Below are 18,781 nucleotides of genomic sequence, written 5' to 3'. Positions count from 1 at the left end.
TTCTTCAAATTGTAAATAATCTTATACCTAACCAACACAGATTGGTATAATCATAAACGTAAGCTTGTGTATCTCTCATGGTCTTGCTCTCTGTATATTGATTCAGAAAAAGAAAATGAATTGCTCTCAGTGATGACCTGGAGGAGAGTACATCTAATTGTTTTAGTTCACTTGGTTTTGTGTTCTAATCTGTGACAGAAGGGCAGATTGGGATATTAGACTGGAAAGTGGATTTGTACATTCTTAAAATTACTCGTATCGTAATTTGAAAGACAAAAGTTTTTCCCTATAAAGTAAGAGTAATTACCTGAAACTCTTTCAATCAGTTCCTACATCTGGAAAGCACCTTTGAGGAGAAGGATTACGTCTGTGAGAGGATGGTGCAGTTTCTGATGGGAGCAGCCAAACGGGAGCCATCAGATATTCTGTCCTTTCAGCTTTTAGAGGCTCTTTTGTTTAGAGTTCAGCTGCACATATTCACCGGGAGATGCCAAAGTGCACTTGCGATTTTACAGGTAAACATTTATTATAGTACTTAACTTCATTTGGGAGAGCATGTATATTGGTCTAAGACATGCATATTACTGTTGGTTTGTACAGCACAGGCTTTGGATTTGAACTTCTGTTTTGTCATTTACTCATAAGTTATGGTGACATTCTACTTCTGTTTGGTTGGCACAGAGCTCTTACAAGGAAACATGGGAAAGACTTGTTTTAGGTACTCACCAGCTAAGACTTAAGATACAAATTAAAAAAGATCAGTCTATAATGAAAATCACCTGTTGTTGATGTGTGGTGGGGGTATATGTTTCAGTTTTATTGTTGTTGTTTCAGTTGTTTGTTTTTGTCTTTAACTTACCGGATTTTAAGTGTAAATAAACTTAGTACTTTTCATATTATTTCATTAGTACATCATAAACATTAAGGCAATAAAATCTGTGCTCATTTCAAGATTTGTCATCTAAAAATTTGGTGATTAAAATTTTCACTTGCAAGCTGGGCAGTGGTGTCACTTGCCTTTAATCCCAGCACTCAGGAGGCAGAGGCAGGCATATCTCTTTGAGTTAGAGGGCAGTCTGGTCTACATAGTGAGTTCCAGAGGAGAAACCCTGTCTCAAAAAACAGAAAACAAAAACAAAAAAGGAACATTTTTTTCATGTGTGTATTTATGAATCACTTAAACAGTTTCATTCTTTAGGTTTGAATCTTATTATGGATAGGAATGTATTTTTAAAAATGTTTTCAAATTATTTTTGTTTTCCCTAGAATGCATTAAAATTGGCTAATGATGCAATAGTGGCTGAGTACCTTAAGATAGATGATCGATGTCTGGCGTGGCTGGCCTACATACATCTTATTGAATTTAATAGTCTCCCTTCAAAATTTTATGATCCATCCAATGCTAATCCTTCAAGAATTGTTAACACAGAGCCCTTCGTAATGCCATGGCAATCGGCTCAAGACGTAAAGACTAATCCTGACTTATTATTAGCAGTGTTTGAAGGTAAGTGATATTTATAGATTATAACATAAACCATTACAAGTTACAAAGCTGATGTTAGCACACCAGTTCTTTATTCATTATGATTCTTTGTAAAATAGGGTAGCTTATGTGGAAATTGTAGTGTATTATAATCTAATTATTTTTAATATTGCTGAATTACTTAAGATGGTCATTACATCTATGAAAATGAAAAGTTACATTATGATTTATTATGGCAAAGGATATTAGATAAGTGTATTGTTAATAAATACATGTGCCTCTGAATGCACACACACTTTCTGATAATATAATTTGGGATAGAGGAATGATTCAATTGGAGAACTTGGCTTTATTTTTGTTCTGGCAGCCTTTTTTTAAGGTAGAAGCTTAAAGGATATGTTTTGTTTTTTTCATCTAGCTATTCTTTCCTCCATCAATGAATTTTATGACTATGATATTGTAAACATATATCTGCCATTGAACATATAATAAAGTTTAAAACCTGTTTCTCCCTAAAATAAGTATAACACAAGTATAATCTCTGTTAGATCTATGCATTTGACATAAAAGTATATAAGATCACATATATATATGTGTATGTATGTATGCATATATATATACCCCCCAACACACACAAAATGTATTAGTAGGTAGTGTAAAGTTGTATGCTACAGAAGAAAGGATCTGGTATTTATAGAATTATCTGGTACAAGTCTTGAACTCAAGGAGGAAAAATTACTGTAGGCTTGCATGTTCAAGGCAGATGTCTAAGAGTTGGAACTGGTCTTTGGAACAGGACTGTGATGTGCCCAAGTAGACCTTCTCAAAGACTAAACCTGTGCTTGTGTCTCTGTATTTGCTGAGCACTTTGATGAATTCCTATAATTTATTATGTGCTTAGTAAATCATTGTTGAATAGCCTAGTGCAGAAAGGAAAGAAAAGGCTATTCCTGTTAGAGGAGCTAGGAAATGAAAAGCAAGCTAATGATGAATTTGTGTAGTGAGTTTAAAGAGGAATTTGAAGAATTCTGCTAGACAACTAAAAGATTAAGCTTGCTTAGTGGAATGATGGCCAATTTTAAGAATTTGTAAAGTGTTATAGACTTGATTGAGAAGAGATTCTTTAAGGAGAAAATGGTTGAAATTTTACTACATATTGGAAAACAAACCAGAAAAGTAACATGGCCAGTGAGATGGCTCTGAATAAAGGCATGTGGGGCCAAGACTTGTCTTATGTAGAGTACAGACAATAACACCTCCATAAGAAGGTGTAAGCCCAGCTGAAGGACTGATCTTACGTTTTCAGTTGAAAAATACATCTTTTTAAAAAGTAAGGGGAAGGTCTAGTTTAGGGAAGACATTGAAGTGACTGTGAAACAGCAAAGAAAGACTCCATTTAAGTGATCAGAGAAAGATTAAAAGATAATTTTGTGGTTCTAGTTTTGGAATGAGTAAAGAATCGCTTATCGTGGGCTCTTGAATGGGACAGCTCACTTTTTTATCTCTCATATATGTTTTTATTTAAATTGGAAACATGAATGCTTCACATGTCAATCCCAGCTCCCCCTCCCACCCCTCCTCCCTTGTCCCTCCATCAGCCCCGATCCAGCTCCCCATCCAATCCCCATATCATTCCCCAGGGAGGGTGAGGCCCTCCTTGGGGGAATCTCCAGAGTTCCAGAGTCTGTCATTTCATCCAGGGCAGGACCTAGGCCCTTTCCCATGTGCCCAGGCTGAGAGAGCATCCCTCTATGTGGAATGGGCTCCCAAAGTTCATTCGTATGTCATGGTAAACACTGATCTATTACTCAAGGCTCCAGAGATTTCTGAGGCCTCCTCACTGATACTACATTCATGGAGTCTGAATCAGTCCCATGTTGGCTTCTCAGCCATCCGCCTGGGGTTCAAGAGCTCCCCCTTGTCTGGTCAGCTGTCTTTGTGGGTTTCACCAGTATGGTCTTGACCCCTTTGCTCATCACTCCTCCATCTTGGACACCTCACTCTTAACAGGAAGTATGGTAATATATAGACACAAATTTAAGGAGTTGGGGAATAACTAAAATACCTCACTTGGGTAAATGTCAGGGTTAAGTGAAGGTAAAAAGGATGGTGGGCAAGTAAAGGCTAGGGCTTCCTTCTTCTTGTCTCTTAGAGTTGGTGTAACAGTCAAATAATGGATTGTATGTTTGGCTCATGTTGTAATGTTTTGTGGTAGATGCCGTGAAAGCTTGTACAGATGAGAGCCTTAGCAGTGGGGAAAGAATAGAAGTCTGCCTTCCACTGTACACAAACATGATTGCTCTGCACCAGCTCCTCGAGAGGTAAGGATTCACTAACGAACAACTCTGTTTAAGATCAGTTTTAGTAGAAGTCTGTTCAACCATCTTACTCTTCTTAAGGTATGAGGCGGCAGTAGAGCTGTGCAAAAGCTTGTTGGAATCATGTCCTGCAAACTGCCAGTTACTGGAAACACTTGCTGCTTTGTATTTGAAAACAGATCAGTATGACAAAGCCCGAATGGTATGGCTTACCGCATTTGAAAATAATTGTCAGAATGCAGAAGTTTTTTATCATCTGTGCAAATTTTTCATCCTGCAGGTAAAAACAACTCATGGTTCTTAAATATTTTGTATTTCTTTACCAATGTCTTCTGGAATCATGTCTTTCTTGGTCCTTCTGTCCTCTGTAAGTTAAGGTAGACTTTTCTTGGTTTTGCTGCAGTTTTTTCATTGCATTTGCTACAGGGCTTTGTTTCTTTGAACTCCTCAAGAGTACAAACTGTAACTTGTGTTTACACCCAAAGTATCCATGGCAAATGTGATAGCCTAAGCTCTTAGTAGGTGAATTGTAGCCTGTGATAATATTAGATACATTGTTTAATGGATTTTAATTCAGAGGTGTTCCAAATTCATTTCTGTTTTTATGATTAAAACAAACAAAAAGCAACCCTGACAAAAGCAGCTTAGGGGAAGATGGGGTTTATTTTAGTTCATAGTTCCAGGTCACCATCTATTATTTCAGCCTCAGGAGTGTGAAGTGACAAATCATATGTCACAGTTAGGAGCAGAGGGTGGTGCATGTGTGCTTGCTAGTGTTCACTTGCTGTGCCCACTTACATAGTTCAGGGTCCCCTGCCTTGGGAATGGCACCGTCTGCAGTGGACGATTCCCACAGGTCAGCTGGTCTAGACAGGCCAGTCCCTCTTCCCAGAGACTCTTCCCAGGGAGTTAGGTTGTGTCAAGTTGACAAAACCAATCATCACAAGAATTGAGGATGTGTCCTAAACTTACTCATTTTGTCCTCATCTGCTCAAGAAATATGTCATCATGATTTTATAAAATGACTTTGAAACATCTTACCAGTTATAATAGGCCTGATATGTGTCACTTTTTTTTTTTAGAACCGAGGCGATAATCTTCTTCCATTTTTGCGGCAATTTATTGCATCATTTTTTAAACCTGGGTTTGAGAAGTACAGTAACGTAGATTTATTTCGGTAAGTTGCGCAAATTTTGATTCGTTGAGTGACAGAATATAGGTCAGTGGAAAGATGTTTTTTTTCTTGTTGGCTGATTTGCATTTCAGACTTTGTTTAGCACTTGAATACCTGCCTGCAGAACTGTTAGGAGGGTTAGATAAACAGAATAAAAAATGAAAGCAAGATATAAAATGCTCGTGTCATACAATGGAAGGCTTATTGTAGCTTCTCCATTCAGCTTGTTCATTTTTGCTAAGTGTAGTAACTTGTATCCTGAGATCATCTCATTGGTGGGTTTTATTTGTTGGTTACCAATGGATTTAAAACAAAACAAAACTTAATTCTAAGTTACCTGCTATATCCACATTAATATTTTAAAATATAGTTAGAACCAAAGCAGTTTTAAATGTGAATTAACAACAACAAGAAAAAAAAATACAAGGAATTGAGAGTTGTTCCCCTCTTCCATACCCATTTTTTTTCCCTTTAAAATTAAATTGGTTTGTTTTCGATCTTTGGCCATTCAAGGCCAGACAAAACCCTTTACAAACACTCGTGTTCTGGTTTCCCCTGGGCGTGGAGATAATTGGTCTAGTGTAAGAGATGCTAGAGTTTGCCTTGGTGTAACTAACTAATCAAAGGTCTTTAGATCTTCCTGAGGCTAGCTTACTAGAGCAGAATAGAGACAATAGCAGCACAAACTCGGAGCTACATTGCCTGCAGATCATTTCTCTCTCTCTTTTTTTTTTTTTTACTGAGACATCCTGCTTTATTAAATTCTTTTGTGAAATAATTATTTATCACCAAGAATTAGGAAAAGACACCTGTACTTTTAAAAGTTCTTGTCTACACGAGGACTAATTTAAGAAACCTCTAACCGGGCATGGTGGCACACTGTGATCCAAGCCCTTGGGAGCCTGAGGTAGAAGATGTGAGTTTAAGAGCAGCCTGGGCTACATAGTGAGAAGACAAAAAGTCTGAGTCAGATATTAGGAGAATGCCAATAAATGAGGTGGTTTTTGGCATTGCTATGTTTATGTATACACACCATATGTTTATATATAATTTTAAGCTTACATTATAATCAGTTAATTAGTAGAAATCAGTATTCCTTATATATTCAAGATATAATTCTCCCACCCCCACTCTTTTTTGTTTGTTTTTTGAGACAGGGTTTCTCTGTATCCCTGGCTGTCCTGGAATGCTCTCTGTAGACCAGGCTGGCCTCGAACTTGCTAAATCTACCTTTCTCTTCCTCCTGAGTGCTGGGATTAAAGGCATGTTCTACAACCTGGCTTCAAGATATAAATGCATGGACAGCAATTATAAAGTAGAATATGTGGCATTGTAATACTTACCTGGAAGTAAATTTGATCAACTTTTTTTTTGTGACATTTAGTATAAAGATGGCAAGCAGTAAGAACTATTTCATTTGTTTCAAGTAAATTTAGAAAGTTAACTTGGTGTTTTCATTCACTTTGAGGAAATTGCCCTAGAGATTATACAATTTTATGTATTTTAGATTTGAAGTCAGTAGAGGATTCTAAAATCCTTAGAAATTTAGTAGATAACCAGGGTAATACAGCTGGCAGTGATAATGTAGGATGATAACCCAACTTGCAGATGCTGCCTTCCCACAAGCTGGGCTAGTCTTTTGAAACTTTCCCCCTTGTAGTCCTTTTAAGATTTAATGTAAATGATTATACTAGATTGCCATTTCAAGATTGATGAATCTGAGATCCTGGTATTAAATATAAAGATATTCGGATACATCAGAAAGAAAGCTGAAATAGTGAAAGTCAAATAAGAATTTCTAAGAACCTTTAATATTGTTATTCTTTTTTTCGAAGGGCGATACAATCCAGAGCATTTCTCTACTTTGTTTGATAATGGCTCTCTTTTTGATAAAGATGCAGATAGTGGGTTTTGTAAGCACCCCCCCCCATAAGAATATACATTTTGTGGAAATTTTAGATACTTGGTAATCTTATTTGGTCTTTTAATTAGGTTCAACTAGATGATTTGTTTGATAAAATTAGCATTTTTTTTGAGAGGATAGAATTACAAGTTTATTTGGGAGGAGTTAGTTCATATTAGTAGAAAAGTAAAATTTTGAATATGACTTTTAGAAAAGTTCATTATTTTGTAAAAATATTTCAATTAAGTTGAAATTGAAGAGTATCAGTGATTGCATTTTAATCCATGTGTGCCTAGGCATAATTTCATACAATGTTGTGATTTTCTTCTTTCAGCTATCTCTTAAATATCCCAGGACCACTTGACATTCCAGCCTGTTTATGTAAAGGGAATTTTGATGATGAAGTATTTAACAACCAAGTCCCTTATTTGTGGCTGATTTATTGGTGAGACATTACCCACTTTGGAGAGGAACATTACATGTTGAACCTATTTTGTATTTGTAGCTGATGTTTATTACTGAATTATGATGTATTAAAAAATGTCACTGAAGCCAGAGATACTAAGGCTGGTTATTTAGTGAATGACAAGAGCAAGTAGACTTTACTATAATAATAATAATATCTGTGCTGTTTAACATGTGCATTGTCATTCCTTTACGTAATGAAATCAAACTATAAACACGTTTTTCTTTATTTCTTAGTCTTTGTCATCCTCTTCAATCAAGTATTAAAGAGACAGTAGAAGCATATGAGGCAGCATTGGGGGTGGCCATGAGGTCTGATATAGTCCAGAAGATTTGGATGGAGTAAGTTTAGTTCCTTTTATGAATGGGATTTCTAGAATAATCCTCTGGTGGGAGAAGGGGTGATCAGCTTTTTTTGGTGAGTTACTGGCTTAATTATTCTAAAGTACTGTGTTTTTCTTTTGGCAGTTATCTTGTCTTTGCCAATAATAGAGCTGCTGGATCCAGAAACAAAGTCCAAGAATTCAAATTTTTTACTGACTTAGTGAATAGATGTTTGGTTACTGTCCCTGCCCGATACCCCATCCCTTTTAGCAGTGCTGATTACTGGTCCAACTATGAATTTCATAATCGGGTAAGAATTAAATGTCTTTTCTTTAGATGTTTGTATATAGCAAAGAAAACTGAACAATGACAGCAAGGCAAAACTACTATTTTATATTGAGAGGTTTTCCTGAGACCACTTTCCTAACATTCACTGTCATTCCTGTCATCAATTCTTCATGTTTCCAAGTCTAGGAAAAGGTGCCTGTCAGGCCTTGTAGGAATCAGCATATCCATTGTAACTCTTCTTGCTAAGCAAGTGCAGCTACGAGGCATAACAAAGCTGAAAACAAGGTGCTGTTTACATTCGTAATAGTAAACCTGATTAACACGCACTCACAGTGGTATAGTATATGTAGGTGATGAAGCAAAGCACCTCCTTCCCTTTCAGTCTCAGTTCAGTCAATGAAATGCACCCAGAAGCTCCTACTTACTGAAATTCAGGGTAGATTTAGACACCCTCATCCTCACCCTCCCCATAGGATGGTTCTGGGCTCATCAGGATAACCAGTTACTGTGTGTCATGCTTCTGTGCCGTTCTTTATCCCAGGAACTAAAAGCAGTACATGGACATTAAGTCACATTTTCTCACAGGGATCCCATGAGCAAGCTGTGGCAAGTATAGTTAGCTCCGTTGATTTGCTCAGCAATACAACAAGTAAAGGAGACTCAGGCTTGAAAACTCAGACTCTGCTTCCTGTCAGTGCTTTGTCCATGTTCTCCTCCTTAGACCCCAATCTCTAACTTGTACTTAGAAAGTGGCTAGCATAATTAATGGTAATTAGTCATACATAATCTGTACATTTGTGTCTTAAAGACTTTTTTCATTAAAATGCATACAATAACTAGACTCTGCATTTCGGTTGAAATTTGCTCTCCCTTCACAGGTGATTTTCTTTTATTTGAGCTGTGTTCCAAAGACTCAGCATTCCAAAACCTTGGAACGGTTTTGCTCTATTATGCCAACTAATTCTCAACTTGCACTGAGGTAAGAAAATTTTTGGTTCTCACTCAGTACTATAGGCCCTTCAAATTGAAATTATTCTTGAAAACTTGATAAAACTGTGTTGTTCTGCTCTTTCCTCATGGATATGTACTATTTTATCTCAGAATTGTTAACTCATATGTAATTATTCATACAAAAGCCAATATGAAAATCTGGTCGTTTCAGAGAACTGTAGATTACAAACAAACCATTTATCATTAGCATATGCATTATAAGCAGAAACCTGTTTTACATGGTAGAGGAATATTAAGAGATTTCCATGTCAGTTATTCAGATATTTAGTATGTAATGGAATCTCATAGATTTATGACATAAAATCAAAATTCCTAAACTTAGACCCTCAAACCCTGTTTAAGCACTGACCTAGGATTTCTTACATTCAATTAGAGTAAGAGAATTTCTGAACCCTTAGTTGTGGTTTATGTGCTCTGTCAGGGTAAACATTTTGTTTACTCTCAAAAACCAACTTGAAGTTTTTATGGAGTACTTTAACCTGTCCATGCATGGACATCCACTTGTGCAGTCATTTCTACTGTATTGGTTGTGTCTTACCATAAAGTGTTTATTGGATATTCTCTTGGATTTTAAAGATTGTCTCCATACTATGATGCATATGATATATACAATATAACTGGAAAAATAATGCAAAAGCTTAAATTTGTGAGAAAATTACCCATCCATATTCATGGCTAATAATTAAATTTCATACCAACTGTGTTATTCTTCAGAAGCCAATGATGGAAATTTGAATAAAGGAAATTACCTTTGATAAGCATGTGAAGTAGAAAATATGATTGTATTTTGTTTCTGTGTGTATCTAGTTTCTACTGTGATAAGCATTTTAGAACATAGATAATTAATTGTGGGTAAAGCACACTTTTTGTTTTGGTGCACTCTTCCTATGGTTGTCTTTGCTACCTCCCTGCACCACAAGAACCAGAACTTAACACTGAGCCATTATGTCTCTATTTTGTCCCAGAAACATTCAATATTAAGTATGTTCCATGAAGAAAAAACACTTGAGGTTGCTTTTGTTTTCTGCAGGATTATATGATCTTCTTATTGAAGACCATAGAACAGTTAGCAAATTCTGATCCTGGGGCAATTATCATAAGTTACATTCTATAAATATTTGCTGGATGCCCCTGATCCGATTTAACTGACCAACCTTTGTACCTGGTCATACATTCTGTCAGAGAGCGCATTTGGGGTGCCCTGTACTTTGAATGCTTTGTTCATCTTCTTGAATGTACTTTACAGGCTACTTCAACACGAATGGGAAGAAAGCAATGTTCAGATTCTGAAACTCCAAGCCAAGATGTTTACATATAATATCCCAACATGCCTGGCCACCTGGAAAATGTAATGCAACAATCATGTACATGTTTTTATAGCTATGCTTTTATTTGTAAGGGTTGCTCCAGACAGGTAAATCTGAAATAGAATCTTTTCTCCCTCCCCGAGGCAGACTAATATAGAGTTATTTGGACATTTGCTATAGTTTAATACCTAGGGAGAGTAAAATAATTTATTAATTGCTGCTCAATGAACTTAAAAACAACAATATTTTAATGAGTGAGAACATTTAGATAACAATACAATATTGTTATCAAACAAATAAGTGTGTATAACACTTTAGGACCATCTCTAAATTGTAGGGTTTTCCTTGTTGTAGTCTGGTTTCTTTCGTTATTTTAAACATGTTAGTGCCAGATCTTTTTTTTTTTTTAACTAGTTTTGAAATGTGTTTCTTTTTTTTCCCCCTGCTCCCATGAATCTTATTCATGTTCAAAAACACTGGTCTGTTTTATTCTTGTAAAGTTGATAAAAATTGTTGAATTTTTCTTTTCACTATAGGTTACACTCCTTGGAAGTTTAGCCTGTTACTTTCAGGAAGTTTTGTACTCAGATTCCCACAATCAGTATTCTGCCAGTGGTGTGTTTCATTTTGTTTGAAGATATATAAAATTTTCCTCCTTCTCTATATTCCTTTTTTCCCCTTAGAGCCATTGCTGCTGAGATTGTTCTAAAGGGACAAAAAGAGGTAAGCCATCCATTACTGAATTACCAGATGGGCACTTCTTTCCTTTTAGCTCTTCTGCCCCCTTTGTTGGCCTCACTTTAAAAAGGATTAAAAATAGAAGTTAACATTCCAAGAACCCTACTTGGAATCTCTAAAGCCCAAGACAAGCATTTTTGACTTGAATGATAGTATATTGTAAAGTCTGCCTTGAACAGGATTGTGAAGCTGTTGTCTGTCCCTGGTGTTTTCTGATGGCAGTATGTCTGTCTATCTTATAGGTCCACCGTTTATATCAGAGAGCCTTACAGAAGTTACCTCTTTGTGCATCACTATGGAAAGATGTAATGCTTTTTATCTTTTATTTTATCTTGATGTTTTCCTATAAATTTTCTGCATGTGCCATATCCATTGATGTGGTAAATGCTCAAAACCTAGCTGTCTCTTACTTCTATGCTTCCCTGTCTTTTACAGCAACTCTTGTTTGAAGCATCAGAAGGAGGTAAAACTGATAACCTGAGAAAACTAGTTTCCAAGTGCCAAGAGATTGGAGTCAGCCTAAATGAGCTCTTAAATTTAAACAGTAACAAAACAGAAAGCAAGAATCACTGAACACTGGGTGCAGTCAGTTCTAAGCCCTTATAATAATTGCCAAAATTATTTGAATGATTCTTCAAGATTAGGCTGATCCCTGGCTAAGGTCTGGGTAAGGCAGACAAGCATTATTGATCATATCAAGTTCCCTACAATATCCTCTCCTTAAAACCGGAAGCAATGAACATGAATGACACTCTTGGAATGGATAAATGAACTTCCTGTTTGGCCTGCTTCTGGGCCCTGCCAGATTCTCTAACATCATGTACGTAAGTATAGCTCCTCAAAGCGACTGACATTTATTTTCATTTTACTTTGTTTTTTGTTTCGTTTTTTACTTTCCCTACCTTTATGTTGTGCTATTCCTGATCCACTTGACACTCTCTGATGCCTGAGAGATTCTTGTTTGGGATTTAGTTTTCAGGGCCGTGTTTACAGTAAAAAAGCAGGCAGTCCCTTTTAGTTCCTCCTCTTTAAATCTCTGAGATTCTTCATTTCAGGGTTTCAAACGTAAGCAGTCCATCTTAAGGAAAGTGTAACTGCCATGGCCACAAGTCTGCTAGTTGCACTTTGAATGTTCTAGCAGGGTTGTTTATTGCCCTTTCTACGTTCTGGACTCCTTGCTGAGACTGTTTAACTTGAAGATTTAAAGAAACTATTGCAAATGCCAGTGCATCAGAACCTAAGAGTGATCAAATATTATGTGCAATTTTTTTGTAAAGAAAATTTAATTTATAATAAAGTTTAACAGTTTAAAGAAGTTAATATTTGAACTGCTTTGTATTGAAATACTTTGTAGCATTAAAATGTTGGCATACAAAATATTTTTAATATAAGTTAACTTTTTAAAACCGTTGCTGTCTTTATTCACTTCTCACTGTGGTAGGAGAAGACAGAGATGTTTCTTATGACTGCTGCTTTCCTCTGCAGCTCCTTCCCTGTTTAAAGCAACAGAGTAAGACAGGCCAGTGACTTTAATTAGTGGAGCTAGGTGTTCTGGTTGGACAACAGTGGGCACATAGGTTTTCACTGCCACTAAACACCGTGTACTCAAAACATAGTTGTGTCACTTGGTTGTAGTTTGAGTTAGCTACCTAGAGACATTGGCTTCTGTTAAATGTGCCATTGTAAGGAGAACCTGCTGGTTTACTGAGGTTTGTGTCTTGCTAGAATAGTTATGACTTTAAATGTGGCCTCAGAGCCAGCTGTGTGCAGCCTAATTGTGGGAGGCAGAGCAGCAACTCCTTACATGACAGGCAGAATGATACAACCTAATGCTCGTGTAGTGCTTATTGAAAGTAAAAACTGATTTGAAGAAACACTATGTGCATATAAGCTGGCACATAATTTGCTAGCTAATACTGTTTGGCTAGGTCAAGAGTGGACCCATTTGTCTAGTGTCTTTCATTTAACCAAAAAGCCAGACATCAGCCTTTTGTTTTTCTCCTGAAACGAAAGCAATTTAGGAAGATAGGAATCCTAACAGGGAACCCTTCCACTGTATGTATTTCAATATTTGTTATTGCTCGGATTATTTGAGGATGATGCTTATGTGCTCAGCAAATTCTTCTTCAGCAGGGTGCTCTGCAGGGAAGCTGCAGCCTGAGCAAAGCTAGCAGCCCATGTAAGGAGAGAACCACGTACACAAGTACATGTCTTGGCTTCTGTTCTATGTACATGGAGTAGTGTGCACCTTTCTCCACCATCATAGGCAAAATTATTTTCCATTTGCTTCTCTACAGTTTAAAAGTTGTAATTGCACCATCTCTGTTTTTTATAAGGGCCAAGTTTTAAGTTTTAAAATGTTTTTCTTGGGTTTATTTTATGTGAATTAGTAAGGGTTTGGTTTGCTTTGGTTTTTGGTTTTTTTGAGACAGGGTTCCTCCATAGCTTTGGAGCTTGTCCTGGAACTCATCTGTAAACCAGGCTGTCCTCGAACTCGGAGAGATCCACCTGCCTATGCCTCCCCACGTGCTGGGATTAAAGGCGTGCGCCACCACTGCCCAGTGTGTATTGGTGGTGTTTTGCCCATGTATCTGTGCACAGCATGCACGCAGTGCCGTCAGGCTAGAAAGAGGGTGTTGGATATGGAACTGGAGATATGCTTCGTTATGAACCACCAAGTGGGTGCTGGAAACCAAAATTCAGGTACCCTTTAGGAATAGCCAGGGCTCTTAATTGCTCATCCATCCTCTAGTTCTAGTTTTGTGTGTGTGTGTGTGTGTGTGTATGTGTGTGTGTGTGTGGTTTTGTTTTGTTTTGTTTGTAGCTATTTTCTGCATATACACACACATGTCTTGAATTGTTGCATTCAGAGCTCTACTTGATGCTATGCATGAAATTCTGGATACCATCCTTGAAGGATGTACATGTGAGTGGTATCTCAGGGTTTACCACTCACATGCCATATAGGAACATATGGTTCTTTTTTTTTAAATTTTATTTTGTCAGTTTTCAAATTGCTAAACCATAAAGGTATCTAATACTGTCTGTTTTCCTCTGTGGTTTTAAAGACACAGTCTCACTGTGCAGCCCAGGCTGGCCTCACACTGTGGCGATGCTCCCACCACTGCTTCCAAGCGATTACAGGTGTGTGCTCCCCGTCTCTACTAATAGTATCATCTCTTATGTTGGCCTTTTCCTGTCATTCACAAACTCACATTAGCATTTGCATAAAAATATTAAGCATTCCTTAAGGACAAGGTTCCTATTCCTTCAATATTCATTACTTTTTAAAAATTAAATGCTTTCAGCAATACCTAAGTAAAAATTTAGGTTAAAATTGGAATGGATAACATGCTCTATGATCAAATCTTGAGCCGGGGGAGAGAGGAGAGAGAATCAGCAAGAACTGTATTCTCCTGCACCCTCTGCCTTGCCAGAGAGAGACACAGAAGAGGCATTTTATGATGTGGGACTTTATCTGTGAGAGAGGAAATCCAGTAGTATATTACTTTGAATTTTTACGTGTTTTTCCTCATTTTGGAGAACAGCTTAATATTTTTATTTGTCTTTTAACGGAAAGTGGACCTTGTAACATTTTTCTCACTGGATTATCTAGGGCGGTTTGCTTTCAATGAAAGGGCACATAAACCCACATCATAAAGTAAGCAAGAATCTCCAGGTGCAACATCTAAGAGTTAGAGGCGCTCTGCAGACAAGCAAAAGGTGATTGAGACTGACAACAAATACAGAGGGACTTTATTGGAGATTATAGTTCAAATATTTATTTAGGGCTTTGGAAAGGTAGGAATATGTAAGTGAATTATAAAATGGTGCCAATTTTCTTTAAGTCTGCTTTCATGTTTGTTAACAGGAGTGTGAGGGGGGGAAAATGGCAAGATATACATTTAGTCACCTTTAATGTTTGAGAATTATGCCTACAAATAATTAAATTCTCTTTTCTCTTTGTTTCTCCCCCCTCTGTCTCTCTCCTCTCTTTCCTTTGCGAACCTTCTCTCTGCCTCCATATGCCATCCAAATGTCCATTCTGGAAGCATTCTTAAGTTGTGCATTTCACTATGGAGGAGGGGGCGGTGAGCAGTCATCGAGGGTTGACCACCCACCCTTCCCTCTCCATCTTTCCCCATCATACGCATACCTCTCCTCAGTAATGGGCAGTGCCATTGTGGTAGATGCAGTGCTTTTTAATCTGCCTTCCACAAATAGTAAAACGGATGTGGTTTGTCTACACTTTGTCTTTATGGCCCTCACAAGAGGGATGCCACAAGACCATCACAATCTTCTCAGCAGAGTTGGGCATATTTTCTTTCCAGAATCTTCGTTTATGCTCTATGCTAATTCAGAGGTGAATAAAAATGTTTCCATACTTAACAGTCCAACAAACAAAAAGAAGAATATGCCAAGGAAACCTCCCAGAGCAGCTCTGAGCTTGATTTGGGAGAGACTTCCTGGGTGGAAGTGAGTAATTACATCTCATGAAGGAGGAATAGTGAAAGCCAGGGTTATTTGGGATTTAATGTGCCATTAAAACCTGAGTTGTAGGAGGGTTTGCATGTGTTTAGAAACATACATTAAAAAACAAACAAAACGAGGGGATATTGGAGGGGTTGGTGGGTGGCTGGGGAGGAGGGGAGGGAGAGGGACCTGGAATTGACATGTGAAGCAACCTTGTTTCTAATTTAAATTTAAAAATTAAAAAACAAAACAAAGAAAAATAAAATATCTGGGACTATCTAGTGCCACACCACACTCGGGAGGCCGAGGCAGGAAGATGGTGAGTTCCAGACCATCCTGGGGTACATAGGCCCATCTCAAAAAGAAGCAACATCCTAGAAGAACTTTGACTTTGTTTAGAGTCACATTCCACCTGTTAAACGAGGGTGTGAGGATACCACAGCAGCCTACCTGCCAGAAAGGTGGTCTCTCAGGGCATCTTGTGCTTAGAAAGTCCACACAAATCTGACTGGAACCTTGTTAGGGAAAGTATGGTTTAACTAAAGGTCCTACTTACTTCATTTCTCCCACCCCCGATTGTTATATCATGAATGAATAAAATGCTACTGTCAGCAGTTTTCACACATACAACATACAAAGCACTGTTTCAGTCCACTGGAAGCCATGCAGTTGTTTTCCCATTAAGTCTTAAGAGCCATGCTTATTTATATGAAAGAACTACCCAGAGTTGTTTCTGTTACTTTTAAATGAGTCTTCCAAATAACATTTTAGCTCAGTATCAGTCATGCCTTCAATCAGTTGGAAGCTAAGTAAATCCAGAAATAAAGTGATTCTGTTGAAGAACAGAATCAATTGCAGAAGCTTAGAATATGTGCCTTTTATGATTTCACCAGCGAAACAGATTCTGGACTGTCGCAGGTCAATATGACATGTGACATTAATGAGTGTTGGTGGGTTAGATATGTTCCTCCAGTTCAAAGACAAAACGTAATAGAATATATAGAATATGTGAGTCAGTTGTATTTCAAAAAGTTACGTACCACTTGGCAAGTAGTAAAGGCCATCCAAAGTATATAGAAATACATCTCTTCAAGGGCCACCTTCAGTGAGTTAAGTAAAACGCCTAAATCCAAATAAAAATTTCCCAACCAACTTTAAAGAGTTTATACTTCATTCTCCCTTTTAGGTTGGTAATCTGAAAGCTTCAGGGCTGATTATCAAGTCAGCTGAACAAAGGTGGCTTTACATTATTGCTTGGTCAATTAAACAAGCCAAGTCATGTACATCTCATTACTTAATGGAGTCAGTCTTGTGAAGACGGCTGGCCTACAGCTTGAAGTTGTTGAATGATAGATGGCTGTCGGTCTGTTTACATTAGTGGAGATAATCAGAGCATCTGCTGCTAAGGCCAAAACACTCAACTTGGCAAATCATCAGTCAAGAGACTGCCTGGGGATGGAGTTGGCATTTCATGCTGGCTTAGGTGGAGATTAAGAGAAAGCTTCAGGGAAGTGGAGGGGTGTAAAGCAATGAGCCGGGGAAGCACCTATCTAGGAGCATCTAGGTATTAAGTAGAACTGCCAGCTCTGTAATGACAGCCTACTTCATTGCTTCTTGGTTCATTTCTACAACCATATCTATAAAATATAAAAAAGAGTGTACTTACATTAGGAGTGCTAAAGGGTCATATGATAGAAATTATCTTTAAAAAACCTAGTCCACAAATAGTATTTTGAATGAGCAGTGACACTAAAGTAATAGTCTGCTTTCCATGGGTGTAGTTTCATCACTCTCACTCAGTGACAAACTTGATCCTATTAGGGCTTAAGTGTGATTCATTGCTCTGAGAAAGACATTAGAGACTTTGGGGTATGGGATACAGCTCACTGTAGAACACTTGCCTACCTTAAAGTCCTGGGTTTTAACTCCAGTATGCAAAGTAGCAACTAGAAGCCCATCTGTGTTCATGGTTTCTTTCTAACATGCAAACATCTACTAAAGGTGCTTACCTTAGGTTGTTAAGTCGAAGAGGGTTGGTTAAACTCATCTGGGCCAGGTAGTGGTGGCGCTCACCTTTAATCCCAGCATTTGGGAGGCAGAGGCAGGCGGATCTCTGTGCGTTCAAGACCAGCCTGGTCTACAAGAGCTAATTCCAGGCAGCCTCCAAGCTTCCAAAACCACAGAGAAACCCTGTTTTTTTTTGGGGGGGGGCTTCTCATATAAATTACCATTGTGATGGCTAGACTGGTTTTTATGATATAATAGAGGATTAAGACCTCTTCAATAATCAATGGATTAAGAGTAGCTTTTACAGTTTTTATTGGCATTGCCTAGGAAAGGTATGGCAGAGTTGACCAACTTAAGCTTGCTTGCAAGCAGAAATGATAAAATGACCTCATGAGGCAAGAAGCTTACGTAAAGTTTGTGTTGAAGGCATATTTAAGAAAAATATTGACTCCCGTCCAACAATGTGAGGTGCACTCTCACCCTGAACTCTTGGGGAAGGGTCTAGGCCCTGCCCTATATGAAATGACAGACTATGGACACCCCCATGGAGGGCCTCACCCTCCCTGGGGAAATGAGGGGATAATGGGAGGGTTGGGAGAGGGCACCGGGGGAGGGGAGGGAAAGGGAGAGGGACCTGGAACTGACTTGTGAAGCAACCTTGTTTCTTATCTAAATTTAAACTGAAAAATAAATAAAATAATATAAAAAAAAAGAAAAATATTATCCACCACACCACCACCCCTGCCTCCCAAACTGTGATTTGAGTTATGCCAAACCTGGCTGAAACTGCCAAAGACCCACCAAATATGGTTGATGTAGCCTTGCAGATGGGTAGTGTTAGAAAGGCTTCATACGTAATGGCAGAGTGAGATGGTTCTGACCTTGTTCTGTCCTGCGTGGGCTCTATTCCCACAGACCTACCAAATGTGGTTGGTAATGTCTTGCATATGAGTGCATGACCAAAAGGCTGAAATGGGGAGCCGGGCGTTGGTGGCGCACGCCTTTAATCCCAGCACTCGGGTGGCAGAGGCAGGCAGATCTCTGTGAGTTCGAGGCCAGCCTGGTCTACAGAGCGAGTTGCAGGACAGCCTCCAAAACAATACAGAGAAACCCTGTCTCCATAAAACAAAACAAAACAAAAAGCTGAAATGGGGAATGAAATTAAACCTCATTATCCATTCAAGCACCATGGGGGCACTACTAGTTCAGTCAACATGGAAGCCCGAGACCGACCTTCCAGTTGCTGGAGAGAACACTTGAGAAATGTGGGTCTGTTGAACTACGTCACTG

At 38.1% G+C, this 18,781-nt stretch overlaps 1 protein-coding gene across 2 annotated transcripts in view; it reads left to right on the top strand.

Moving 5' to 3' along the window:
• The window catches only part of Zfc3h1 (zinc finger C3H1-type containing), a 47,353-nt gene extending 35,027 nt beyond the window's left edge, over nt 1-12,326 (top strand). The window contains exons 23-35 of one of the 2 annotated variants that reach the window (XM_005081472.4): nt 327-515; nt 1,267-1,504; nt 3,699-3,804; nt 3,883-4,081; nt 4,884-4,978; nt 7,213-7,323; nt 7,581-7,685; nt 7,812-7,977; nt 8,834-8,934; nt 10,213-10,314; nt 10,957-10,996; nt 11,254-11,316; nt 11,447-12,326. In XM_005081472.4, the coding sequence (XP_005081529.1) occupies nt 327-515; nt 1,267-1,504; nt 3,699-3,804; nt 3,883-4,081; nt 4,884-4,978; nt 7,213-7,323; nt 7,581-7,685; nt 7,812-7,977; nt 8,834-8,934; nt 10,213-10,314; nt 10,957-10,996; nt 11,254-11,316; nt 11,447-11,584 (1,653 nt within the window). In that variant the 3' untranslated portion in view covers nt 11,585-12,326. Of the gene's footprint in view, nt 1-326; nt 516-1,266; nt 1,505-3,698; nt 3,805-3,882; nt 4,082-4,883; nt 4,979-7,212; nt 7,324-7,580; nt 7,686-7,811; nt 7,978-8,833; nt 8,935-10,212; nt 10,315-10,956; nt 10,997-11,253 lie in introns of both variants that reach the window. The other variant, XM_040754851.1, reaches the window with a different exon arrangement.
• The last annotated feature ends 6,455 nt before the right edge of the window (nt 12,327-18,781 follow it).

Source organism: Mesocricetus auratus, unplaced genomic scaffold, assembly GCF_017639785.1.
Source record: "Mesocricetus auratus isolate SY011 unplaced genomic scaffold, BCM_Maur_2.0 Super-Scaffold_100011, whole genome shotgun sequence".
In the NCBI taxonomy this organism is placed as follows: Eukaryota; Metazoa; Chordata; class Mammalia; order Rodentia; family Cricetidae; genus Mesocricetus; species Mesocricetus auratus.
Note: the sequence above shows the minus strand (reverse complement) of the source record. Positions and strands in the feature narration are given on the sequence as shown.